Source organism: Scyliorhinus canicula, chromosome 23 (genome assembly GCF_902713615.1).
Source record: "Scyliorhinus canicula chromosome 23, sScyCan1.1, whole genome shotgun sequence".
In the NCBI taxonomy this organism is placed as follows: Eukaryota; Metazoa; Chordata; class Chondrichthyes; order Carcharhiniformes; family Scyliorhinidae; genus Scyliorhinus; species Scyliorhinus canicula.
Window position 1 is genome coordinate 18,987,432 of NC_052168.1, and position 27,161 is coordinate 19,014,592.

At 52.0% G+C, this 27,161-nt stretch overlaps 1 protein-coding gene across 2 annotated transcripts in view; it reads left to right on the forward strand.

Annotated features, from left to right (window-relative positions):
* Positions 1–27,161, forward strand: part of LOC119956583 — a 58,871-nt gene that overhangs the window by 24,999 nt on the left and 6,711 nt on the right. The window contains exons 3-4 of one of the 2 annotated variants that reach the window (XM_038783904.1): positions 5,881–5,993; positions 11,206–11,280. In XM_038783904.1, coding sequence (XP_038639832.1) covers positions 5,881–5,993; positions 11,206–11,280 — 188 coding nt within the window. The remainder of the gene's footprint in view (positions 1–5,880; positions 5,994–11,205; positions 11,281–27,161) is intronic. The other variant, XM_038783905.1, reaches the window with a different exon arrangement.

Below are 27,161 nucleotides of genomic sequence, written 5' to 3' on the forward strand. Positions count from 1 at the left end.
AATACCCCCCCCACTGTAATACCCCCCACTGTAATACCCCCCACTGTAATACCCCCACTCAAATACCCCCCCCACTGTAATACCCCCCCCACTGTAATAGCCCCCCACTGTAATACCCCCCCACTGTAATACCCCCCACTGTAATACCCCCGCACTGTAATACCCCCCACTGTAATACCCCCCCACTGTAATACCCCCCCCATTGTAATACCCCCCACTGTAATACCCCCACTGTAATACCCCCCCACTGTAATACCCCCACTGTAATACCCCCCACTGTAATACCCCCCACTGTAATACCCCCCCACTGTAATACCCCCCCACTGTAATACCCCCCACTGTAATACCCCCCACTGTAATACCCCCCCCACTGTAATACCCCCCCCCCCACTGTAATACCCCCCACTGTAATACCCCCCCATTGTAATACCCCCCCACTGTAATACCCCCCCACTGTAATACCCCCCACTGTATACCCCCCCACTGTAATACCCCCAATGTAACACCCCCCCCACTGTAATACCCCCCACTGTAACACCCCCCCACTGTAATACCCCCCACTGTAATACCCCCGCACTGTAATACCCCCCACTGTAATACCCGCACTCAAATACCCCCCCCACTGTAATACCCCCCACTGTAACACCCCCCCACTGTAATACCCCCCACTGTAATACCCCCCACTGTAACACCCCCCACTGTAATACCCCCCACTGTAACACCCCCCCACTGTAATACCCCCCCACTGTAACACCCCCCCACTGTAGTACCCCCCACTGTAATACCCCCCCACTGTAATACCCCCACTGTAATACCCCCCACTGTAATACCCCCACTGTAATACCCCCCCACTGTAATACCCCCCCACTGTAATAGCCCCCCACTGTAATTCCCCACTGTAATACCCCCCACTGTAATACCCCCGCACTGTAATACCCCCCACTGTAATACCCCCCACTGTAATAGCCCCCCACTGTAATACCCCCACTGTAATACCCCCCCCACTGTAATACCCCCCCCCACTGTAATACCCCCCACTGTAATACCCCCGCACTGTAATACCTCCCACTGTAATACCCCCCACTGTAATACCCGCACTCAAATACCCCCCACTGTAATACCCCCACTGTAATACCCCCCCACTGTAATACCCCCCACTGTAATACCCCCCCACTGTAATACCCCCCACTGTAATACCCGCACTCAAATACCCCCCACTGTAATACCCCCCACTGTAATACCCCCACTCAAATACCCCCCACTGTAATACCCCCCGCACTGTAATACCCCCGCACTGTAATACCCCCGCACTGTAATACCCCCCACTGTAATACCCCCCACTGTAATACCCCCCACTGTAATACCCCCCCCACTGTAATACCCCCCTCCACTGTGATACCCGCACTCAAATACCCCCCACTGTAATACCCCCCACTGTAATACCCCCCCCACTGTAATACCCCCCACTGTAATACCCCCCCACTGTAATACCCGCACTCAAATACCCCCCACTGTAACACCCCCCCACTGTAATACCCCCCCACTGTAATACCCCCCACTGTAATACCCCCCACTGTAATACCCCCCCCACTGTAATACCCCCCACTGTAATACCCCCCCACTGTAATACCCCCCCACTGTAATACCCGCACTCAAATACCCCCCCACTGTAATACCCCCCCACTGTAATACCCCCCACTGTAATACCCCCACTCAAATACCCCCCACTGTAATACCCCCCGCACTGTAATACCCCCCCACTGTAATACCCCCCTGTAATACCCCCCACTGTAATACCCCCCACTGTAATACCCCCCCCCCACTGTAATACCCCCACTGTAATACCCCCACTGTAATACCCCCCTACTGTAATACCCCCCCACTGTAATACCCCCCACTGTAATACCCCCCCACTGTAATACCCCCCCACTGTAATACCCCCCCACTGTAATACCCCCCACTGTAATACCCCCCCACTGTAATACCCCCCCCACTGTAATACTCCCCACTGTAATACCCCCCACTGTAATATCCCCCCCACTGTAATACCCCCCCACTCAAATACCCCCCACTGTAATACCCCCCACTGTAATACCCGCACTCAAATACCCCCCCCCCCCACTGTAATACCCCCACTGTAATACCCCCACTGTAATACCCCCCCACTGTAATACCCCCACTCAAATACCCCCCACTGTAATACCCCCCGCACTGTAATACCCCCACTGTAATACCCCCCTGTAATACCCCCCACTATAATACCCCACTGTAATACCCCCACTGTAATACCCCCGCACTGTAATACCCCCCCACTGTAATACCCCCCCACTGTAATACCCCCCACTGTAATACCCACCCACTGTAATACCCCCACTCAAATACCCCTACTGTAATACCCCCCCCCCACTGTAATACCCACACTCAAATAATGCCCACTGTAATACCCCCCACTGTAATACCCCCCACTGTAATACCCCCCACTGTAATCCCCCCCCCTCTGTAATAACCCCCACTGTAATACCCCCACTCAAATACCCCCCACTGTAATACCCCCACACTGTAATACCCCCCACTGTAATACCCCTGCACTGTAATACCCCCCTACTGTAATACCCCCCACTCAAATACCCCCACTGTAATACCTCTCCACTGTAATACCCCCCACTGTAATACCCCCCACTGTAATACCCCCACTCAAATACCCCCCACTGTAATACCCCGCACTGTAATACCAACCCACTGTAATACCCCCCCCCACTGTAATACCCCCCACTGTAATACCCCCACTATAATACCCACCCACTGTAATACCCCCCCACTGTAATACCCCCACTCAAATACCCCCCACTGTAATACCCCCACACTGTAATACCCCCCACTGTAATACCCCCTGCATTGTAATACCCCCCACTGTAATACCCCCACTCAAATACCCCCACTGTAATACCTCTCCACTGTAATAACCCCCCACTGTAATACCCCCCGCTGTAATACCCCCACTCAAATACCCCCCACTGTAATACCCCCCACTGTAATACCCACCCACTGTAATACCCCCCCTCCCACTGTAATACCCCCACTGTAATACCCCCACTGTAATACCCCCCACTGTAATACCCCCCCACTGTAATACCCCCCCCCCCACTGTAATACCCCCACTGTAATACCCCCACTGTAATACCCACCCACTGTAATACCCCCCACTGTAATACCCCCCCACTGTAATACCCCCCCACTCAAATACCCCCCACTGTAATACCCCCCCCCACTGTAATACCCCCCACTGTAATACCCCCCACTGTAATACCCCCCCACTGTAATACCCCCACTCAAATACCCCCCACTGTAATACTCCCCGCACTGTAATACCCCCCCACTGTAATACCCCCACTCAAATACCGCCCACTGTAATACCCCCCCACTGTAATACCCCCCACTGTAATGCCCCCCACTGTAATACCCCCCACTGTAATACCCCCCACTGTAATACCCACCCACTGTAATACCCCCCCACTGTAATACCCCCCACTCAAATACCCCCCACTGTAATACCCCCACACTGTAATACCCCCACTGTAATACCCCCTGCACTGTAATACCCCCCCCCACTGTAATACCCCCCACTCAAATCCCCCACTATAATACCCCTCCACTGTAATACCCCCCACTGTAATACCCCCACTGTAATACCCCCACTCAAATACCCCCCACTGTAATACCCCCCACTGTAATAGTCCCCACTGTAATACCCCCACTCAAATACCCACCCACTCAAATACCCCCCACTCAAATACCCCCCCACTGTAATACCCCCCACTGTAATACCACCCACAGTAATACCCCCCCCCCACTGTAATACACCCCACTGTAATACCCCCCTGCTGTAATACCCCCACTGTAATACCCCCCACTGTAATACCCCCACTCAAATACCCCCCCCGCTGTAATACCCCTACTGTAATACCCCCTGCTGTAATGCCCCCCACTGTAATATCCCCCACTGTAATATCCCCCCACTGTAATACCCCCGCTGTAATACCCCCCACTCAAATACCCCGCGCTGTAATACCCCCCACTGTAATACCCTCCACTGTAATACCCCCCGCTGTAATACCCCCACTGTAATACCCCCCCACTGTAATACCCCCCACTGTAATACCCCGCCACTGTAATACCCCCCCACTCAAATACCCCCTGCTGTAATACCCCCCACTGTAATACCCCCCCACTGTAATACCCCCCACTCAAATACCGCCTGCTGTAATACCCCCACTGTAATACCCCCCGCTGTAATACCCCCCACTGTAATACCCCCCACTCAAATACCCCCTGCTGTAATACCCCCCACTGTAATACCCCCCACTGTAATACCCCTCACTGTAATGCCCCCCACTATAATACCCCCCCGCTGTAATGTCCCCCGCTGTAATACCCCCGCTGTAATACCCCCCACTGTAATACCCCCCGCTGTAATACCCCCGCTGTAATACCCCCCTGCTGTGTAATACCCCCCACAGTGTAATACACCCCCCTGCTGTGTAATACCCCCCACTGTGTAATAAACCCCCCCCACTGTGTAATAAACCCCCCCCACTGTGTAATAAACTCCCCCACTGTGTAATAAACCCCCCATTGTGTAATAAACCCCCCCACTGTGTAATAAACCCCCCCCCACTGTGTAATAAACCCCTCCACTGTGTAATAAACTCCCCCCTGTGTAATAAACCCCCCCACTGTGTAATAAACCCCCCCACTGTGTAATAAACCCTCCCCATTGTGTAATAAACCCCCCCACTGTGTAATAAAACCCCCCACTGTGTAATAAAACCCCCCACTGTGTAATAAACCCCCCCCACTGTGTAATAAACCCCCCCACTGTGTAATAAACCCTCCCCCACTGTGTAATAAACCCCCCCACTGTTTAATAAACCTCCCCCACTGTGTAATAAACCCCCCCCCACTGCAATACGGGAGTGTCATTTTCTCAATTAGATGCCACAATTATAACTTTAACACCTAAAACGAAACGTCATATTCTCTACCATGTAAACGATGAACTCGATATTCAGAACACCAAACTCGCCGCCGACAGGGCCGAGCAGAGTGAGGCCTTTAGGCCCATTGCACCCCCTCGGGGAGAGCTGTCTAATCAGCCCCCCCCCCCCCCATCTCTCCTCACGGCCCTGCATTCTTTAAAACTACACCCAATTCCCTTTGGAAAGTTATTATTGAACCTGCTTGCACGGCCTTGTCAGGCCGCATGGCCCACACCATAATTTGTCTGGGAAAATGAATCCTCAGCATCAGCTCATTGGATGGTTCTGTCAATGGTCTTATATCTGCGTCCCCTGGTTACCAACCATTTTAACTCTGGGAACTAATTCTCCCCATTTCCTGCGTCAGATTTTGACCACCTTGATTCAATCTCCTCTCCCCTGTTCGAAGGAGGCCAATCCCAGATTCTCCAATCTCTCAACGTCACTGAAATCCCAAATTCCTTGTAACCATTATGATAAACCGTCGGCCCCAGCCTCTCCCAGTAACACCCAGTCTGAACCCGTGGTAGTATGACTAGAGGTACTACGGTACCTAGCAATGCCGAGACACCATTGGTGGAGAAGGCTCGCTGCTCATTGGCCCAATGGTATGTAACACTAGTCATCCATTGGTTAGATTGTATAGTAGCTCCGCCCAGTAAGGCGGGGTATAAGAGCCCGTGTATCCCCCACAGCTTCCTTTCTGTACCTGAGCTGTTGGGGGAAACATCTTGTCTATTAAAGCCTTCAGTTCGGACTACAGCCTCGCTTCTGTGGTCATTATTAGTGCATCAGAACCCTCCGAAGTGACACGTTTGATTTGTGTGTGTTTTCCCCAATCCAGACGCAGTTCACATGGAAACTTCCCACAGCCTTAGGAATGTCCTGACGGCAGTCTGTGTGATCCTGGCATTGTACAGTCTGTCTGCCACTTCCGTGATCCTCATCAAAAGGAAGGTCAGTGAACAGCAGGAATCAGGAATCATCCACAAGGAACTGGGGGAAGGAGGATCCGAGAGACTGGGATTATCCCAGGGTTAGAGAGACTGGGATTATCCCAGGGTTAGAGAGACTGGGATTATCGAATCATAGAATTTACAGAGCAGCAGAGGCCATTCGGCCCATCGAGTCTGCACCGGCCCTTACAAAGAGCACCCTACTCGAGCCCACACTTCCACCCTATCCCCGTAACCCTGTTACCTCCACTTAACCTTTTTGGTCACTAAGGGCAATTTATCATGGCTAATCCACCTAATCCGCACATTTTTGGACTGTGGGAGGAAACCGGAGCACCCGGAGGAAACCCACACAGACACGGGGAGAACGTGCAAACTCCACACAGACAGTGACCCAAGCCGGGAATCGAACCTGGGACCCTGGAGCTGTGAAGCAACTGTGCTAACCGCAGTGCGACCGTGCTGCCCCTATTATCCCAGTATTAGAGAGACTGGGAGACTGGGATTATCCCAGTATTTTTTCCTCAATAAATTTTGAGTACCCAATTCATTTTTTCCAATTAAAGGGCAATTTAGTGTGGCCAATCCACCAACCCTGGTGGGTTGTGGGGGCGAAACCCGCACGGGGAGAAAGTGCAAACTCCACACGGACAGTAACCCAGAGCCGGGATCGAACCTGGGATCTTGGCACCGTGAGGCAACAGTGCTAACAACTGCGCCCCCTTGCTGCCCTTGAGATTATCCCAGTATTAGTGAGACTGGGTACCTGGGATTATCCCAGTATTAGAGACACTGGGATTCTCTCGGTATTAGAAAGACCGGGAGACTGGGATTATCCCAGGGTTAAACATAGAACATAGAACATTACAGCGTACCAACTCCCAATACTTCCAGCTGCACAGGGGCACCAGACAAGGATGCCCACTGTCCCCACTGCTGTTCGCACTAGCAATCGAACCGCTGCAATTGCGCTCAGGGCAGCAAAAAATTGGAGGGGGATCCGAAGGGGAGGCAGAGAGCACAGAGTCTCACTCTATGCAGACGATCTGCTCCTCTACATCTCGGACCCACAAAGCAGCATGGACGGAATCATCGCGCTCCTGAAAGAGTTTGGAGCCTTCTCGGGCTACAAACTCAACATGAGCAAAAGTGAGATCTTCCCAGTACACCAGCAAGGGGGGGGGGGGGGGGGGGGGGGGGGGGGGGGGGGCAGCACTAAAGGGGCTGCCGTTCAAACAAGCCCGACATAAATTCCGCTACCTGGGGATCCAAATAGCCCATGACTGGAAAGGGATCCACAAATGGAACCTCACCAGCCTGGCGGAGGAAGTTAAAAAGGACCTGCAAAGATGGAACACACTCCCACTCTCCCTCGCGGGGAGAGTTCAGACGATCAAAATGAACGTATTGCCCAGGTTCCTCTTCCTGTTTAGATCCATTCCGATCTACATCCCCAAGGCCTTCTTCATAGCGCTGGACAAACTTATCATGGCGTTCGTATGGGGGGGGTAAAAATGCTAGGATCCCAAAGAAGGTCCTACAGAAAACAAAATCCAGGGGGGGGCTAGCCCTCCCGAATCTACAATTCTACCACTGGGCGGCAACAGCCGAGCGAGTAAGGGGATGGATCCAGGAGCCAGAAGCCGAGTGGGTGCGTGCGGAGGAGGCCTCCTGCATGGGGACCTCCCTCTGGGCCCTCGCCACGGCCGCACTCCCATCCCCACCCAAAAAACACTCCAGCAGCCCAGTGGTGACAGCCACCCTCCAATCCTGGAACCAACTGCGGCAGCAATTTGGCCTGAACAAAATGTCGGACAAGGCTCCCATCTGCAACAACCATAGGTTCAAACCAGCACTGACTGACGCCACCTTCAAAAGGTGGAGGCAGGACGGGGGGACACTGACAGTCAGGGACCTATACACGGACGACAGGATCGCAACACTGGACGAACTGACAGAGAAATTACAGCTAGCTGGGGGGAACGAGCTACGGTACCTGCAGCTCAAAAACTTCCTACGAAAGGAGACAAGGACGTACCCACAACCGCCACGACAGACACTACTGGAAGACCTACTGGACGCAAGTATCCTAGAGAAAGGGAACTGTAGTGACATGTATGGCCGACTGGTAGATAGGGACGACACCGTACTGGACGCAACAAGAAGGAAATGGGAGGACGACCTGGGGATGGAGATAGGGTGGGGACTCTGGAGCGAAGCACTGCATAGGGTCAACTCCACCTCCACGTGCGCAAGGCTCAGCCTGACGCAACTAAAAGTGGTACATAGAGCCCACTTAACAAGAACCCGTATGAGTAGGTTCTTCCCGGAGGTGGAGGACAGATGTGAGCGGTGCCAAAGAGGCCCGGCCAACCACGCCCACATGTTCTGGTCTTGCCCCAGACTTGTGGAGTACTGGACAGCCTTCTTCGAGGCTATGTCCAAAGTGGTGGGGGTGAGGGTGGAGCCATGCCCGATAGTGGCGGTCTTCGGGGTTTCAGACCAGCCAGATCTATTCCTGGGGAGGAGGGCGGACGCCCTTGCCTTTGCCTCCCTGATCGCCCGCCGTAGAATCCTGTTTGGCTGGCGGTCAGCAGCACCGCCCAGAGCTGCAGACTGGCTGTCCGACCTCTCGGATTCTCTCCAAATGGAGAAAATCAAATTCGCCATCCGAGGGTCGGACGACGGCTTCCACAGAACGTGGGAGCCATTCATGCAATTGTTCCGGGACCTGTTTGTGGCCAACGTACAAGAGGAAGAATAGTCGGGGGAAGGTAGCCGGCGGGGAGGGGGGGGGGGGCTACGGGCTCGTTACGGGGGTTTGATGGCTAGCTAAGGCCCAAAACCAAACTAAATAAATGCCAATAAACATGTTGGGGAATGTAAAATATGTATGCCGGCGAAAAGGGGGAGGCCCCAGTTATTACTACGAAGATGCTCACCTGTAAATATATATGTTAATTTTTGCGTGTTCTTTTTTTTTTCTCTCTCTAACAATTTGTAATTTGTTCAATATAAAACATGAAAACTGAATAAAAAACATTTATTAAAAAAAAAACATTACAGCGCAGTACAGGCCCTTCAGCCCACGATGTTGCACCATCCTGTGAAACCCTTCTAAAGTCCCTCTACACTATTCCCTTATTGTCCATATGCCTATCCAATGACCATTTGAATGCGTTTAGTGTTGGCGAGTCCACTACTGTTGCAGGCAGGGCATTCCACGCCCTTACTATTCTCTGAGTAAAGAAACTGCCTCTGACATCTGTCCTATATCTATCTCCCCTCAATTTAAGAGTATGTCCCATCGTGCTGGACATCACCATCCGTGGAAAAAGGCTCTCACTGTCCACCCTATCTAATCCTCTGATCATCTTGTATGCCTCAATTAAGTCACCTCTTAACCTTCTTCTCTCTAACGAAAACAGCCTCAAGTCCTTCAGCCTTCCCTCATATTATCTTCCCTCCATACCAGGCAACATCCTTGTACATCTCCTCTGCACCCTTTCCAATGCTTCCACATCCTTCCAATAATGTGGCGACCAGAACTGCACACAATACTCCAAATGCGGCCGCACCAGAGTTTTGTACAACTGCAACATGACCTCATGGCTCCGAAACTCAATTCCTCTACCAATAAAAGCTAACACGCCTTCTTAACAACCCTATCAACCTGGGTGGCAACTTTCAGGGATCTATGAACATGGACACCGAGATCTCTCTGCTCGTCCACACTACCAAGAATCTCACCATTAGCCCAGTACTCTGCCTTCCTGTTATTCCTTCCAAAATGAATCACCTCGCACTTTTCTGCATTAAACACCATTTGCCACCTGTCAGCCCAGCTCTGCAGCTTATCTATGTCCCTCTGTAACTTGTAACATCCTTCTGCACTGTCCACAACTCCACCAACTTTAGTGTCATCTGCAAATTTACTCACCCATCCTTCTACGCCCTCCTCCAGGTCATTTATAAAAATGACAAACAGCAACGGCCCCAAAACAGATCCTTGTGGCACACCGCTAGTAACTGGACACCAGTCAGAGCATTTCCCATCAACCACCACTCTTTGTCTTCTATCAGCTAGCCAATTTCTGATCCAAACTGCTAAGTCACCCTGAATCCCATGCCTCTGTATTTTCTGCAATAGCCTACCGTGGGGAACCTTATCAAACGCTTTACTGAAATCCATATACACCACATCAACTGCTTTACCCTCATCCACCTGTTTGGTCACCTTCTAGAAGAACTCAATGAGGTTTGTGAGGCACGACCTACCCTTCACAAAACCATGTTGACTATCTCTAATCAAATTATTCCTTTCCAGATGTTTATACATCCTATCTCTTATAAACCTTTCCAAGACTTTTCCCACAACAGAAGTAAGGCTCACTGGTCTATAGTTACCGGGGTTATCTCTACTCCCCTTCTTGTACAAGGGGACAACATTTGCTATCCTCCAGTCCTCTGGCACTATTCCTGTAGACAAAGATGACTTAAAGATCAAAGCCAAAGGCTCAGCAATCTCCTCCCTATCTTCCCAGAGAATCCTAGGATAAATCCCATCCGGCCCAGGGGATTTATCTATTTTCACACTTTCCAGAATTGCTAACACCTCCTCCTTATGAACCTCAAGCCCTTCTAGTCCAGTAGTCTGTATCTCAGTATTCTCCTCGACAACTTTGTCTTTTTCCTGTGTGAATACTGACGACAAATACTCATTTAGCACCTCTCCTATCTCCTCGGACTCTACGCACAACTTCCCATTACTGTCCTTGACTGGCCCTACTCTTACCTTAGTCAATCTGGAAACTGGAAGATTGGTATTTTCCCGGGGTTAGAGAAACCGGGAGATTGGGAATATTCCAATGTTGGAGAAACTGGTAGGCTGCAAATATCTCAGTTTTGGAGAAGGAGCCAGCAGCCGTGGGATTTAAGGCTTTAGAAGATGATGACTGAGGTTGGGTTGGGCGGAGGGTGAAATTTTGAATTCGCTGTGGCAATCGCGGTCTCCGAATGCGGAGGTTTCTTTGCGCCAGTGGATCATGGATTCGTCAAATTAATGAGGCGTTCTGGAGGGATGGCAGGAAATTGCAAAGGATAAAACGAAGTGCTTTGAATAACAAACCAAGATGACATGGAGGCTGGTTTGAATGACCAGACCTCGATGTTTACGGTAGAGACGTAGACTCATTACATTGTCTCTATTTCAGATCTGTTATTCGTGTAAAACCCAATTGCGGAAATCTGTAGCTGCAGAAACTCCAAAGCAATCTGACACTCCCCAGGTATGTAACATACATGTGAATTCTAAACATCCACTGATACACCGAACAATAGGCAGCACATTTCCCTTTACCAGATAGAAAAATATTGGGTGGTATTTTGAGCCGTCAGCGAGGATGGCAACTGTGGTAAAATGCGGCGAGATCACGTTTTCTGATTTTTCAGGCTCCTCACCAATGGTGCAGTGTGTACCCTGCCATGGAAGGGACGGGACCTCATTTAAATACATTATAATATTTGGATTTGGATTGGAGTTGTTTATTGTCAAGTGTACCGAAGTACAGTGAAAAGTATTTTTCTGCGAGCAGCTCAACAGATCATTAAGTACATGGGAAGAAAAGGAAAAGAAAATACATAATAGGGCAACACAAGATATACAATGTAACTACATTTGTGGGCAGCAGGGTAGCATGGTGGTTAGCATAAATGCTTCACAGCTCCAGGGTCCCAGGTTCGATTCCCGGTTGGGTCACTGTCTGTGTGGAGTCTGCACGTCCTCCCCCTGTGTGCGTGGGTTTCCTCCGGGTGCTCCGGTTTCCTCCCACAGTCCAAAGATGTGCGGGTTAGGTGGATTGGCCATGATAAATTGCCCGTAGTGTCCTAATAAAAGTAAGGTTAAGGGGGGGGGGTTGTTGGGTTACGGGTATAGGGTGGATACGTGGGTTTGAGTAGGGTGATCATGGCTCGGCACAACATTGAGGGCCGAAGGGCCTGTTCTGTGCTGTACTGTTCTATGTACATAAACACCGGCATCGGGTGAAACATACAGGGATGAAGTGTTAATCAGGTCAGTCCATAAGAGGCTCGTTTAGGAGTCTGGTAACAGCGGGGAAGAAGCTGTTTTTGAGTCTGTTCGTGCGTTTTCCCGGACTTCTGTATCTCCTGCCCGATGGAAGAAGTTGGAAGAGTGAGTAAGCCGGGTGGGAGGGGTCTTTGATTATGCTGCCCGCTTTCCCCCGGCAGCGGGAGGTGTAGATGGAATCAATGGATAGGAGGCAGGTTCGTGTGATGGACTGGGCGGTATTCACGACTCTCTGAAGTTTCTTGCGGTCTTGGGCCGAGCAGTTGCCATACCAGGCTGTGATGCAGCCCGATAGGATGCTTTCTATGGTGCATCTGTAAAAGTTAGGAAGAGTTAATGTCGACATGCCAAATTTCCTTAGTTTCCAGAGGAAGCATAGGCGCTGTTGTGCTTTCTTGGTGGTAGCGTCGACGTGGGTGGACCAGGACAGAGTTTTGGTGATGTGCACCCCTCGGAATTTAAAACTGCTCACCATCTCCACCTCGGCCCCGTTGATGCTGACAAGGGTGTGTACAGTACTTTGCTTCCTGAAGTCAATGACCAGCTCTTTAGTTTTGCTGGCATTGAGAAGGAGATTGTGGGCAGCACGGTGGCCTAGTGGTTAGCATAACCGCCTCACGGCGCTGAGGTCCCAGGTTCGATCCCGGCTCTGGGTCACTGTCCGTGTGGAGTTTGCACATTCTCCCCGTGTCTGCGTGGGTTTCGCCCCCACAACCCAAAAATGTGCAGAGTAGGTGGATTGGCCACGCTAAATTGCCCCTTAATTAGAAAAAATAATTGGCTAATCTAAATTTATAAAAAAAAAAAATTTTTTTTAAAAAGAGAAGGAGATTGTTATCGCTGCACCACTCCACTAGGTTCTCTATCTCCCTCGTGTATTCTGACTTGTCATTATTCGAGATATGGCCGTATCGTCTGCAAACTTGTGGATGGAGTTGGAACTAAGTTTTGTCACGCAGTCTTCTGTGTACAGAGAGTAGAGTATGGGTTAAGTACGCAGCCCTGCGGGGCCCCCGTAATGAGGACTATTGTGGAGGAGGTGTTGGTAATTATTATTGATTGTGGGCTTCTGGTTATGGTGATGCGGAGCTAAGCCGCATGTTCGGTAGCTCCCGCTATTTCCGGTCTTTTGGGCTCTTTTAAGGGCCCGTAGCGGTACTGGTTGGACTTTTCCCCGTGTGGGAACACTCTCTCTAAGATTCTCTGGCGATGGATGGCCTGGACTAGGAGTGGAGCGGTCAAAAAATCGGCTTTGGAGCAGAGAAAGGTGCGAGACAGAAGAAGCAAGATGGCGGCAGGCGGGGAACCAGCAGCGTGCCAGCAGTGGGCGCGAGAGCAGCAGGAGCTGCTTCAGCGCTCCTTTAAGGAGCTGAAGGCAGAGATTCTGGAACTGTTTAAGGCCTCCCTGGACAAGCTCATGGCGACCCAGACGGCTCAGGGTGCGGAGATCCGAGAGCTTCGGCAAAAGGCCTCGGAGAGCGAAGACGAACTCCTGGGCCTGGCAGTGAAGGTGCACGAGGCGCTCCACAAGAAATGGTCAGCGAGGATGGAGGAGATGGATAACTGGGCCCGTCGGAAGAACCTGCGGATCCTGGGCCTCCCAGAGGGGCTGGAAGGTTCGGATTTGGGGGCCTATGTGACTATGATGCTGAACTCGCTGATGGGCGCGGGGTCGTTCCAAGGACCCTTGGAGCTGGAGGGTGCCCATCGGGTGCTGCTGAGGAAACCCAGGCCAAACGAGCCGCCTCGGGTGGTGCTGGTCCGTTTTCACCGCTTTGCCGACCGCGAGTGTGTGCTGAGATGGGCGAAGAAGGAAAAGAGCAGTAAGTGGGAGAATGCGGAGATCAGGATCTATCAGGACTGGAGCACGGAGGTGGCAAAGAGAAGGGCTGGCTTTAACCGCAGTGCTCCACAGGAATGGGGTCAAGTTTGGCCTGTTACAGCCGGCATGCCTGTGGGTCAAGTATAAAGATCGGCAGCTATATTTTGACTCACCGGAGTAGGCCTGGACTTTTGTTCAGGTAGAGAAGCTGGACTTGGACTGAGGGCTGGGGGCTGGGGAATGCTGTATACAGCCCGGAGGCTTTGCCCTCCTGGGTATCCTTTCACTTTATCGGTTCTATTGGATGATTTGTTTATGCTGTTCTGCTTTTTTTTTCTGCTTGTTTGGGACTGTTATCTGTTTATTTGGGGTGTTTTGTCATGTTTGGGGTCTGTATTTTGTTCACTGGTTGAGAGATTGGGTGGGGTTCGCGGTCCTGTTGGGTCATGTGCCCGTCTTTTCCCGCGTGTTGGGTCGGGGGGGCGGGGCTCGGGATGGAAGCGCGGGCTTCTCTCCCGCACTAGAGGACCGGAGGGCGGGGCCGGCACTGGGGAGGTGGTTGTGTTGCACTGGGGGGGGGTCATTGAGGTGGCGGGAGCAGCCGGGGTCAGCAGGAGTCGGCTGACTTACGGATGTACAATGGAATGGGTTACGCAGCTAGGGGGGCCCTAGCTTGGGGGGGGGGGGTTTGTGTGGGGGGGGGAAGAGGGGGGTACCGGGTTGCTGCTGGAATGGCCAAGGCAGAGCTGGAGCATGTAGAGGGGGTCGGGGTGGGGTCTGTCGCTGTGGGGAACGGGCTGAGTGGGGGGCGCGGGCACGTGGCGGATTGTGGAAGGGTAATGGCTAGTCGATGGGGGAGAGGGACAGGCAGCCCCCTGATCCGGCTGATAACCTGGAATGTGAGGGGGCTGAATGGGCCGGTCAAACGGGCCGAGTGTTTACGCACCTGAGGGGGCTGAAGGCGGATGTGGCCATGCTTCAGGAGACGCACCTGAAGGTGGCGGATCAGGTTAGATTGAGGAAGGGGTGGGTGGGCCAAGTGTTTCATTCGGGGCTGGATGCAAAAAATCGGGGGGTGGCGATCCTGGTGGGGAAGAGGGTGTCGTTTGAGGCGTCGAGTGTGGTGGCAGACAGCGGCGGGAGGTATGTGATGGTAAGTGGCAAGCTGCAGGGGGAGCGGGTGGTGCTGGTCAATGTATACGCCCCGAACTGGGACGATGCGGGTTTCATGCGGCGCATGTTGGGCTGGATTCCAGATTTGGAGGCGGGGGGTCTGATAATGGGGGGGGGGGAGATTTCAATACGGTGCTGGATCCACCACTGGATCGATCCAGGGCGGGTAGGAGGCCTGCAGCGGCTAAGGTGTTGAGGGGGTTTATGGTCCAGGTGGGAGGGGTGGATCCATGGAGGTTTGCGAGGCCGAGGCCCAGGGAATTTTCTTCTCCCATGTGCATAAGGCCTATTCCCGGATCGACGTCTTCGTTATGAGTAGGGCGCTGATAGCGAGGGTGGAGGATGCTGAGTATTCGGCGATAGCCATTTCTGACCATGCCCCGCACTGGGTGGACCTCGAGCTGGGGGAGGAGAGAGACCAGCGCCCGCTTTGGCGCTTGGAGGTGGGGCTGCTGGCGGACGAGGAGGTGGGCGGGAGGGTTCGAGGATGCATCGAGAGGTACCTGGAGGCCAATGACAATGGGGAGGTCCGAGTGGGGACGGTCTGGGAGGCGCTGAAGGCGGTGGTTAGGGGGGAGTTGATCTCCATTCGGGCCCACAGGGAGAGAGGGGAGCAGAGAGAAAGGGAGAGATTGGTGGGGGAGATGGTGAGGGTGGACAGGAGGTACGCGGAGGCCCCGGAGGAGGGATTGCTGAGGGAGCGGCGCAGCCTCCAGGCTGAGTTCGACTTGTTGACCACCAGAAAGGCGGAAGCTCAGAGGAGGAAGGTGTATGAATATGGGGAGAAGGCGAGCAGGATGCGGCTAGGGAGATTGGTGGAGTTAAGGTTCGGGGAGGAAATGTGGTGCGGAGTGGGGTAGACATTAATGGGGTCTTCAGGGACTTTTATGAGAGACTATATCGGTCCGGAGGAGGGGGGATGGGCGCTTTTTGGACAGGCTGAGATTCCCGAGGGTGGAGGAGGGACAGGTGGAGGGACTGGGGGTGCCGGTTGGGCTGGAGGAGGTGGTCAAAGGGATAGGGAGCATGCAGTCGGGGAATGCGCCGGGGTCGGATGGGTTCCCGGCAGAATTTTACAAGAAGTATGCAGACCTGTTGGGTCCCCTGTTGGTTAGGACCTTTAACGAGGCAAGGGAGGGGGGCTTTGCCCCCGACGATGTCTCGGGCGCTGATCTCCCTGATTCTTAAGGGACAAGAATCCCCTGCAGTGTGGGTCATACAGGCCGATCTCACTTTTGAATGTGGACTCCAAGCTGTTGGAAAAGATCTTGACCGTGAGGATAGATGATTGTGTGCCGCAGGTTATCCACGAAGATCAAACGGGGTTTGTGCAGGGGAGGCAGCTGAACACCAACATAAGGAGGCTCTTGAACGTTATAATGATGCCGGCGGTAGAAGGGGAGCTGGAGATTATGGTGGCGCTGGACGCGGAGAAGGCCTTTGATAGGGTCGAGTGGGGGTACTTGTGGGAGGTGTTGGAAAGGTTCGGGTTTGGGGAGGGGTTTGTTAGTTGGGTGAGGCTGTTGTATGAGGCCCCGATGGCGAGTGTGGCCACGAATAGGAGGAGGTCGGAGTATTTTCGGCTAATCCGAGGGACGAGGCAGGGGTGTCCCTTGTCCCCCCTGCTCTTTACGTTGACAATTGAACCCCTGGCTTTGGTGCTGAGGGAGTTGGGAGTTGGAGGGGGCTGGTCCGGGGTGGGGAGGAGCACCGAGTGTCACTCTATACGGATGACCTATTGTTGTATGTGGCGGACCCGGTGGGGGAATGCCGGAGGTGATGGGGATTCTCCGGGAATTTGGGGATTTCTCAGGATTCAAGCTCAACTTGGGAAGAGCGAGCTGTTTGTGGTACACCCAGGGGGTCAGGAGGGCAGGGGGGCAGGCTTCCACTGAAAAGGGCGGGGGGGGGGGGGGGCTTTGGGTGCTTGGGGGTTCAGGTGGCCAGGAGCTGGGGGGCCTTGCATAAGCTTCACCTCACAAGGCTGGTGGAGCAAATGGAGGAGGAGTTTAAGAGGTGGGACATGTTGTCGCTGTCTCTGGCGGGTAGGGTGCAGTCAGTCAAAATGACGGTGCTCCCGAGGTTTCTGTTCCTGTTCCAGTGCCTCCCCATCCTTATCCCGAAGGCCTTTGTCAGGCGGGTTAACAAGAGCATTACGGGGTTTGTGTGGGCACACGGGACTCCAAGGGTGAGACGGGTGTTTTTGGAACGAGGCAGGGATAGGGGGGGCTGGCGTTGCCCAACCTCTGTGGGTATTATTGGGCTGCCAATGCAGCGATGGTGCGTAAGTGGGTGATGGAGGGGGAGGGGGCAGCATGGAAGAGGATGGAGATGGCGTCCTGTGTGGGCACGAGCCTAGAGGCGCTGGTAACGGCGCCGTTGCCGCTCCCTCCAACGAGGTATACCACGAGCCCGGTGGTGGCGGCTACCCTCAAAATTTGGGGGCAATGGAGACGGCACAGGGGGGAGGTGGGGGCCTCGATGGGGGCCCCGATATGGGGCAACCACCGGTTTGTCCCGTGGAGAATTGATGGCGGGTTCCTGAGTTGGCACAGGGCAGGTATTAGGAGGTTGAGGGACCAGTTTGTAGACGGGAAGTTTGCGAGCCTGGGTGAGCTGGAGGGGAAGTTCGGGCTCCCCCCAGGGAGCCCCTTCAGGTACATGCAGGTAAGGGCGTTTGTCAGACGGCAGGTGGCGGAGTTCCCCCTGCTGCCGCTGCGTGGGATCCAGGACAGGGTGCTCTCGGGGGTGTGGGTTGGTGAGGGGAGGATCTCGGCAGCGTACCAGGGGATGCAGGAGATGAATGAGGCCTCGGTGGAGGAGTTGAAGGGTAAATGGGAGGAGGAGCTGGGTGAGGAGATAGAGGAGGGGACGTGGGCGGACTCCCTGGGGAGGGTGAACTCCTCTTCTTGTGTGAGGCTTGGCCTCATACAGTTTAAGGTGCTGCATAGGGCTCACATGACCGGGACAAGGATCCAGGGTCAATCCAGGCTGGGGGCTCGCAATATGTGGGATTGCAGTGGAGCCGGGAGTACAGGAGGCGAAAGAGGCCGGTGTTCTGGCCTTTGCGTCCCTAGTAGCCCGGCGGAGGATTCTTCTTCAGTGGAAGGATGCGAGGCCTCGGGGCGTGGAGGCCTGGGTCAACGATATGGCGGGGTTTCTTAAATTAGAGAAGGTGAAATTTGCCCGAAGAGTCCAGGGTTTTTTCAGGAGGTGGCAGCCATTTCTGGATTTCCTGGCAGAACGGTAGGAAAAGGCCGGCAGCAGCAGCCCCCAGGGGTGGGGTTACTGTTTTATCTTTTTTCTGTTCTTTGTAAAAAAAATACCTTTTGTTGTTGATATTTTATGAAAATTTTGAATAAAATAATTTTTTTAAAAATTCTTATTGATTGTGGTCTGTGGGTCAGACAGTCGAGGAGCCGAGTAGCTACTGACAAATGACAAATATCATGAGTGAGCCTTCCCGCCAGAACTAACCCTATCGGTGAATATTCATCGGTCTCCAGCGTGATGTCAGCTGTATGAAATGGAGAACCTGCCGACCTGACCTCTGAAGGAGGTTTGCGTTCAGGTGTCACCATCACCCTCCGGGTTGCCAGTCGCAGACGAGGCAGCGGAGAGGACGCGGGGATCCAGATCAGTTCCACACGGGTCTGGGGGGTTTCAGAATCGGGAGGGGGGTCGCGCGCAAGCCTTAACAGGCCCTTCATGGCTGGAAACCTTTAGGTTTTGTAGGGGCCTGGCGGTTGGTATACAGTCAGCAATTGGCATGTCATCCTTGCTGGGCCGCGGCAATTTCACACCTGCCCTTTCAGAGCGGCAGCTGGAAAGTGGGCAGGTGAATCTATCATATAACATAGAACATCACAGCGCAGTACAGGCCCTTCGGCCCTCGATGTTGTGCCGTCCTGTGAAACCCCTCTAAAGTCCCTCTACACTATTCCCTTATCGTCCATATGCCTATCCAATGACCATTTGAATGCCCTTAGTGTTGGCGAGTCCACTACTGTTGCAGGCAGGGCATTCCACACCCTTACTACTCTCTGAGTAAAGAACCTACCTCTGACATCTGTCCTATATCTATCTCCCCTCAATTTAAAGCTATGTCCCCTCGTGCTGGACATCACCATCCGAGGAAAAAGGCTCTCACTGTCCACCCTATCTAATCCTCTGATCATCTTGTATGCCTCAATTAAGTCACCTCTTAACCTTCTTCTCTCTAATGAAAACAGCCTCAAGTCCTTCAGCCTTTCCTCATATGATCTTCCCTCCATACCAGGCAACATCCTTGTAAATCTCCTCTGCACCCTTTCCAATGCTTCCACATCCTACCTATAATGTGGCTACCAGAACTGCACGCAATACTCCAAATGCGGCCGCACCAGAGTTTTGTACAACTGCAACATGACCTCATGGCTCCGAAACTCAATTCCTCTACCAATAAAAGCTAACACACCGTACGCTTTCTTAACAACCCTCTCAACCTGGGTGGCAACTTTCAGGGATCTATGGACATGGACACCGAGATCTCTCTGCTCGTCCACACTACCAAGAATCTTACCATTAGCCCAGTACTCTGTCTTCCTATTATTCCTTCCAAAATGAATCACCTCACACTTTTCTGCATTAAACTCCATTTGCCACCTGTCAGCCCAGCTCTGCAGCTTATCTATGTCCCTCTGTAAATTGTAACATCCTTCTGCACTGTCCACAACTCCACCGACTTTAGTGTCATCTGCAAATTTACTCACCCATCCTTCTACGCCCTCCTCCAGGTCATTTATAAAAATGACAAACAGCAGCGGCCCCAAAACAGATCCTTGTGGTACACCACTAGTAACTGGACACGAGTCAGAGCATTTCCCATCAACCTTTGTCTTCTATCAGCTAGCCAATTTCTGATCCAAACTGCTAAATCACCCTGAATCCCATGCCTCTGTATTTTCTGCAATAGCCTACTGTGGGGAACCTTATCAAACGCTTTACTGAAATCCATATACACCACATCAACTGCTTTACCCTCATCCACCTGTTTGGTCACCTTCTCGAAGAACTCAATGAGGTTTGTGAGGCACGACCTACCCTTCACAAAACCATATTGACAATCTCTAATCAAATTATTCCTTTCCAGATGATTATATATCCTATCTCTTATAAACCTTTCCAAGACTTTTCCCACAACAGAAGTAAGGCTCACTGGTCTATAGTTACCGGTGTTATCTACTCCCCTTCTTGAACAAGGGGACAACATTTGCTATCCTCCAGTCCTCTGGCACTATTCCTGTAGACAAAGATGACTTAAAGATCAAAGCCAAAGGCTCAGCAATCTCCTCCCTAGCTTCCCAGAGAATCCTAGGATAAATCCCATCCGGCCCAGGGGACTTATCTATTTTCACACTTTCCAGAATTACTAACACCTCCTCCTTATGAAACTCAAGCCCTTCTAGTCTAGTAGCCTGTATCTCAGTATTCTCCTCGACAACTTTGTCTTTTTCCTGTGTGAATACAGACGAAAAATACTCATTTAGCACCACTCCTATCTCCTCGGACTCTACGCACAACTTCCCACTACTGTCCTTGACTGGCCCTACTCTTACCTTAGTCATTCTTTTATTCCTGACATACCTATAGAAAGCTTTAGGGTTATCCTTGATCCTACCTGCCAAAGACTTCTCATGTCCTCGCTTGGCTCTTCTTAGCTCTCTCTTTAGAGCCTTCCTAGCTAACTTGTAACCCTCATGTGACCTAACTGAACCATCATGTCTCATCTTCACATAAGCCTCCTTCTTCATCTTGACAAGTATTTCAACTGCTTTAGTAACCCATGGTTCCCTCGCTCGACGACTTCCTCCCTGCCTAACAGGTACATACTTATCAAGGACACGCAGTAGCTGTTCCTTGAACATGCTCCACATTTCCATTGTGTCCATCCCCTGCAGTTTTCCTCTCCAGCCGATGCATCCTAAGTCTTGCCTCATCGCATCATAATTGCCTTTCACCCAGCAATAACTCTTGCCCTGCGGTTTATACCTATCCCTTTCCATCGCTAAAGTAAACGTAATCGAATTGTGGTCACTATCACCAAAATGCTCACCTACCTCCAAATCTAACACCTGTCCTGGTTCATTACCCAGTACCAAATCCAATACGGCCTCGCCTCTTCTTGGCCTATCTACATACTGCATCAGGAAACCTTCCTGCACACATTGGACCCATCTAAAGTACTCGAACTATAGTGTTTCCAGTCAATATTTGGAAAGTTAAAGTCCCCCATAACAACTACCCTGTTATTTTCGCTCCTATCCAGAATCATCTTTGCAATCCTTTCCTCTACATCTCTGGAACTCTAGGCCTATAGAAAAGCCCTAACAGGATGACCTCTCCTTTCCTGTTTCTTAACTCAGCCCATACTACCTCAGTATTCAAGTCCTCATCAAATGTCCTCTCAGCTACCGTAATACTGTCCTTGACTCACAATGCCACCCCTCCCCCTCTCTTACCACCTTCCCTGAGCTTATCTGAAATATCAGCGCAGCGGGCGACTGAGTTTGCGGTGAATTTAAGAATTTCAGATGTATTGTATTACGTGTATTTGGCTCATAAGGGTTAGTGTGTGTGTGACTGCTGCAGTCATGTTTTTTAAAATCCTGGTTGACGAGACAGCTCGGCTTTTTGGGAGCCAGAGGTGCAATTAAAGCATCATAAAGAGTTTGGGCCATTGGATTTTTGTTCATGTTAAGAGGGTTTCCTGCAGAGTAGTTAATTAGAGACATTGCCCACCCCCTGAGGACTGCCCCATGCGTAACCCACACCAGCGGGACTGGCCAGGAACTAATGGCTGCTCGGCCCATCGGGGCCTGTAAAATTGCCGGGGGGGGGGGCGTTGCCAACGGCCCCCAACCAGCGTGGCGTGAACCCCGCCCCCACCTGGAAAATGGCGCCGGAGAATATAGCAGCCGGTGTCGGGGCGGCGGGGCGTGAGTCGCACCATCCCCCGGGGATTCTCAGAATCGGCGGGGTGTGAGAGAATCCCGCCCACTATTTGTTTTAATATACCATAACTCTATTTTTTTTAAAATTCCGAGTATCCAATTCTTTTTTTTTTCAATTAAGGGGCAATTTAGCATGGCCAATCCGCCCACGCTGCAGACAGGGGGAGAATGTGCAAACGCCACATGGACAGTGATCTGGGGGCGGGATCAAACGCGGATCCTCGGCACCATGAGACAGCAGTGCTAACCACTGCGCCACCCTGCCGCCCCTGTTTGAAATCATGCCTGGAGGGAGATATCCTCTCCTCACCGTCTTACAAAATTACAATTAAATATTGGGGTTTCTGTCCAGTATCCTAGCAACTATTGGGATCTGCTCTGGAATGGTAATGAAGGTTCATGGGTGGGATCGCATGGGATGCCAGGCTAGATGGGCAGAGTGGGGCTGACTAGGGGCGTTTTATAATCTCACAGGGCTTGATTTATAAGCCTGTCTTGATTAATAAGGGGATCAGGGGTTATGGAGGGAAGGTGGGCGAATGGGGATGAGAAAATATCAGCCGTGATTGAATGGCGGAGCAGATTCGATGGGCTGAGTGGCCTAATTCTGCTCTTATGTCTTATGGAGGCCTGAAGACCCTCACACAGCGGGGAGGGTGGCTAGAGTGAGAATGAACCCCAAGACTCAGGGAGCACTGTGAAGCCAGAGGAAATGAAATGAAAATCGCTTATTGTCACGAGTAGACTTCAATGAAGTTACTGTGAAAAGCCCCTAGTCGCCACATTCCGGCGCCTGTCCGGGGAGGCTGGTACGGGAATTGAACCGCGCTGCTGGCCTGCTTGGTCTGCTTTAAACGCCAGCGGTTTAGCCTTGTGAGCTAAACCAGCCCCCACATGAAATACCTGGAAGCTCAAGGCTGCTGGTTCCCGTCCCGGCCTCCCCGAACAGGCGCCGGAATGTGGCAACTAGGGGTTTTTCACGGTAACTTCATTGAAGCCTACTCATGACAATAAACGATTGTTATTATTTTTTATAAATGTTTTTTATTGGGTTTTTGAATAAAATATATTTATATTTATGTACACAAAATAGAATATATATTTAGATATAGAAGAGAAGGGAACACGCACAAAGAACAAAACAAACAACAACACAAAAAAAAAGTTAGAATAAAATAACTGGTAGGGTATTATGTGATAGCTCAACAACAGCAGCTCTGTACAATTGACAATATTGTTTTTAGCACCTAAGTAGATGGGTGTTTGTGGGTGGGTGGGGGGGGGGGACACTGGGGGGGTACATATACATTTGGGCGCCGGGGAAACATCTACAGAACAATTACAGAGGGCACTATGCGAATGGATCTGGTGTTGGTGTTGTCGCTTGCTTCTCCCATTCAATTTTTGCTGCCGTTGTCGTCTCGTGATCACCTCCGCTTCAGCCGTTTGTCCCGTCTTTCGCCCGGATTTTCCTTGTTCTCTGCTCCTGTGGATGCCAAGTTTGTTATTGTTTCCCGTGCCCCCCTTCCAGCTGTCATTCCCTTGCCCCCCCCCACCTCACTGGTTCCCTTCTATTGTTCCCTGTCTCCTCCCTCTTCCACCCCCTCCCCTTCTCTTGTGATTTGCCTTTCTTTTCTCTTAGGTTTAGCTGCTATTCCCCCTGATGCACAATCAATGGACACGAAACGTAGGTGAAGTCCGAAACGAAAGACTTTAATCAGCAAGACGTGAGCCCAGCAGCAGACGTACAGGAAATGGCCTGGCTGCATGGGGAACACGGGTTCTTATACCCCGCCTTGTAGGCGGAGCTACCTTCCTCTTAGCCAATAGGGGTAAGGGGCACACGATACCTGGGCCAATGGGCAGCGAGCCCTCTACACCAATGGCAGCTCACACTCCCAGATACCGTAATACCCCTAGCCATACTACCACACCCCCCCCCTCCAGTCTATCCCTCCCTCCCCCGCCTCGGCTACTTTCCCCTGATTCTTGGCTACCTGGCTATTCTTCTACTTGTTCGTTGGCCACAAACAGATCGCAGAACAATTGGGTGAATGGCTACCACGTTCTGTGGAAGCCGTCGTCTGAATTATTGTTATTATTGAGGCCAAGCTGACGGGAATTAGTGTCTGGGTGGCTGGCTGTTCAAGTTGAAATGTGTCATATGTGTGAGGTGATTGGGAGCGGGCATTTGAAGGGCACCGGAGCTACTGGAGGGAATTATGGAGGTGGGGGTGGCTTTTTTGGGGGGGGGGGCGTTTTACTTTTATTGACAGTACAAACAAACGCTAACCAGGTTGCCACACTGTAGATTACTTAACCAGTTGTTCGGATTTATTGCGGAGGTTTTGCTCACGGTCTAAGACAGAAGCAGGAAAATCTCCCAAGTGCCTCAGATGACGTCAGTACACAATCATGTGACACACTCCACAGAGGCGGCGCATGACAAATGCTGTGACCCCCGCGAGGTGGGGAGGAGTGACATCACCGTGGAGGTGTGAGGGATGTGTTAAGGGTGGGCAGTGAGGGAGGCAGGAGGAGGCCGGCTTACCCTGGCTTGCGCGATGAAGATCACGCATCTCCTTACGGTGCTGGAGCCCCGCCCTCTTTTGGAGTGACAACGGCGTCCTCCCAGGTGGAGTCGGTCACTCTGCCGGAAGGAGCTCTGCCCCACTGTCGGTGGAGCCTTTCCCACTTCTGCTCGAGCCCGTCACCGCTGTACACTCAGTGGGGGAGTGCTGGAGCAAATCAAATACATGCAAGAATTGTGACAAGAAGGGCCACATTGCCCAGGAATGTTGTGCTCAAAAAACGTCTCCCGCACCAAGCCCGTGCAAGAAGAAAGACATCTAAAGGGGGCTTTCCAAGCATGAGGGCGCTGGAGGAGGTTTGGGCTGGCGAGAGGGAAGGACTTTAGATGCTTACAGGTGCGGGATTTTGTACGCAGAGTGGTGAGTCCACAAAAGATCAGCCATGATCTAATTGAATGGCGGAGCAGGCTCGAGGGGCCAGATGGCCTACTCCTGCTCCTAGTTCTTATGTTCTTATGTTCTTATGTTCAGGGCAGCACGGTGGCCTAGTGGTTAGCACAACCGCCTCACGGCGCTGAGGTCCCAGGTTCGATCCCGGCTCTGGGTCACTGTCCGTGTGGAGTTTGCACATTCTCCCCGTGTCTGCGTGGGTTTCGCCCCCACAACCCAAAGATGTGCAGAGTAGGTGGATTGGCCACGCTAAATTGCCCCTTAATTGGAAAAAATAATTGGCTAATCTAAATTTATAAAAAAAAACAAAAAAAAAAAAAAAAAAAAAAAATGTTCTTATGTTCTATGGTGTCGTCCTTCCCACGTCTCCCGCCGAAGGGGAGGCAGGACAGGGTAGTTTCTAGGGGAGAGGTGTGAGAGGGTAGAGTTTCAGACGTCTACAGGGAGCTAATGGGAGCTGAGGATACGCAGACCGAGGACCTGAAGCTTAAGTGGGATGAGGAGCTCGGGGGGGGGGAGCTGGAGGACGGTATTTGGGCAGAAGCCCTGAGCAGAGTAAACACGACTGCAACATGCGGCAGGCTCAGCCTGATCCAGTTTAAGGTCGTTCACCGGGCCCACATGACGGGGGCTCGGGTGAGCAGATTCTTCGGTCTGGAGGACAAGTGTGCTAGATGTGCCGGAGGGCCGGCTAACCATGGACACATGTTCTGGTCGTGCCCGAAACTCGGGGGGGTATTGGCAAGGATTCACAGATGTCATGTCCCGGGTATTGAAAACTGGGGTGGTAATGAGCCCGGAGGTGGCAATCTTTGGGGTTTCGGAGGACCCGGGAGTACAGGAAGAGAGAGAGGCCGACGTTCTGGCCTTTGCTTCCCTGGTAGCCCGGCGACGAATGCTGTTAGCATGGAGGGACTCAAAGCCCCCGAGGGCTGAGGAATGGCTATCGGACATGGAGAGCTTTCTTGGCCTGGAGAAAGTAAAGTTTGCCTTGAGAGGTTCGCTACTAGGGTTCGCCCGAAGGTGGAACATAGAACATAGAACAGTACAGCACAGAACAGGCCCTTCGGCCCTCGATGTTGTGCCGAACAATGATCACCCCACTCAAACCCACGTATCCACCCTATACCCGTAACCCAACAACCCCCCCTTAACCTTACTTTTTAGGACACTATGGGCAATTTAGCATGGCCAATCCACCTAACCCGCACATCTTTGGACTGTGGGAGGAAACCGGAGCACCCGGAGGAAACCCACGCACACACGGGGAGGACGTGCAGACTCCACTCAGACAGTGACCCAGCCGGGAATCGAACCTGGGACCCTGGAGTTGTGAAGTATTTATGCTAACCACCATGCTACCGTGCTGCCCTTTATTGACTTCTTCGGAGAGGAGAAAGCGTCAGCGGGGGGAGGGGGAGGGGGGGGGGCAGCTAGGCTAGAGTAGAGTAGAGTAGGGGGATATTGAGGCAGGTCCGTGCGTGAACAGAGCCGTGATTTGCACTATGTTAAATTTGTGTCTTGACTTCTTTTTTTTGGTACTGTAAAATGTCACTTTTTCTGTATGCCTAAAATACCTCAATAAAATTGTTTGTTTAAAAAAAAGAAGAAAGGCCTCCAGACTAATCATGTCTATCAATTAGTGGACCAAGTTCAAGATCACTCAAAAGACAATGTAACCGAGCTATTACAGGAGCTGAAGCTTGGTGTTTAGTCAATACAGGACGATCAATAACGCCTTTGGGGGCAGCACGGTGGCGCAGTGGTCAGCACTGGGACTACGGTGCTGAGGGAAGAATGAAAGAGTTTGACAACATCATGCCGACCAGCTACTTGCTGCATGAACTGAGTTTGCAGAAACATCTCGAGAGGTTCTACCTTGAGAAGATCTGGAGATCTGCGTTGGAACAGAGGCCAGAGACAGTGGCAAGGTGAGATTGTGTTTCTGAGGACTTTGCAATGTCTATAGTGACAGATATTGAAATATCGACTCAAGAAGCACCAAATACAGAAAGGAATGAGGAGACTACTGAGGTCACAAGTGGCCAAGTTCCAGAACGCCAAATCCTACCAAAAAGGAACAGACGTCCACCACAGAGATTGTCTTATTGAA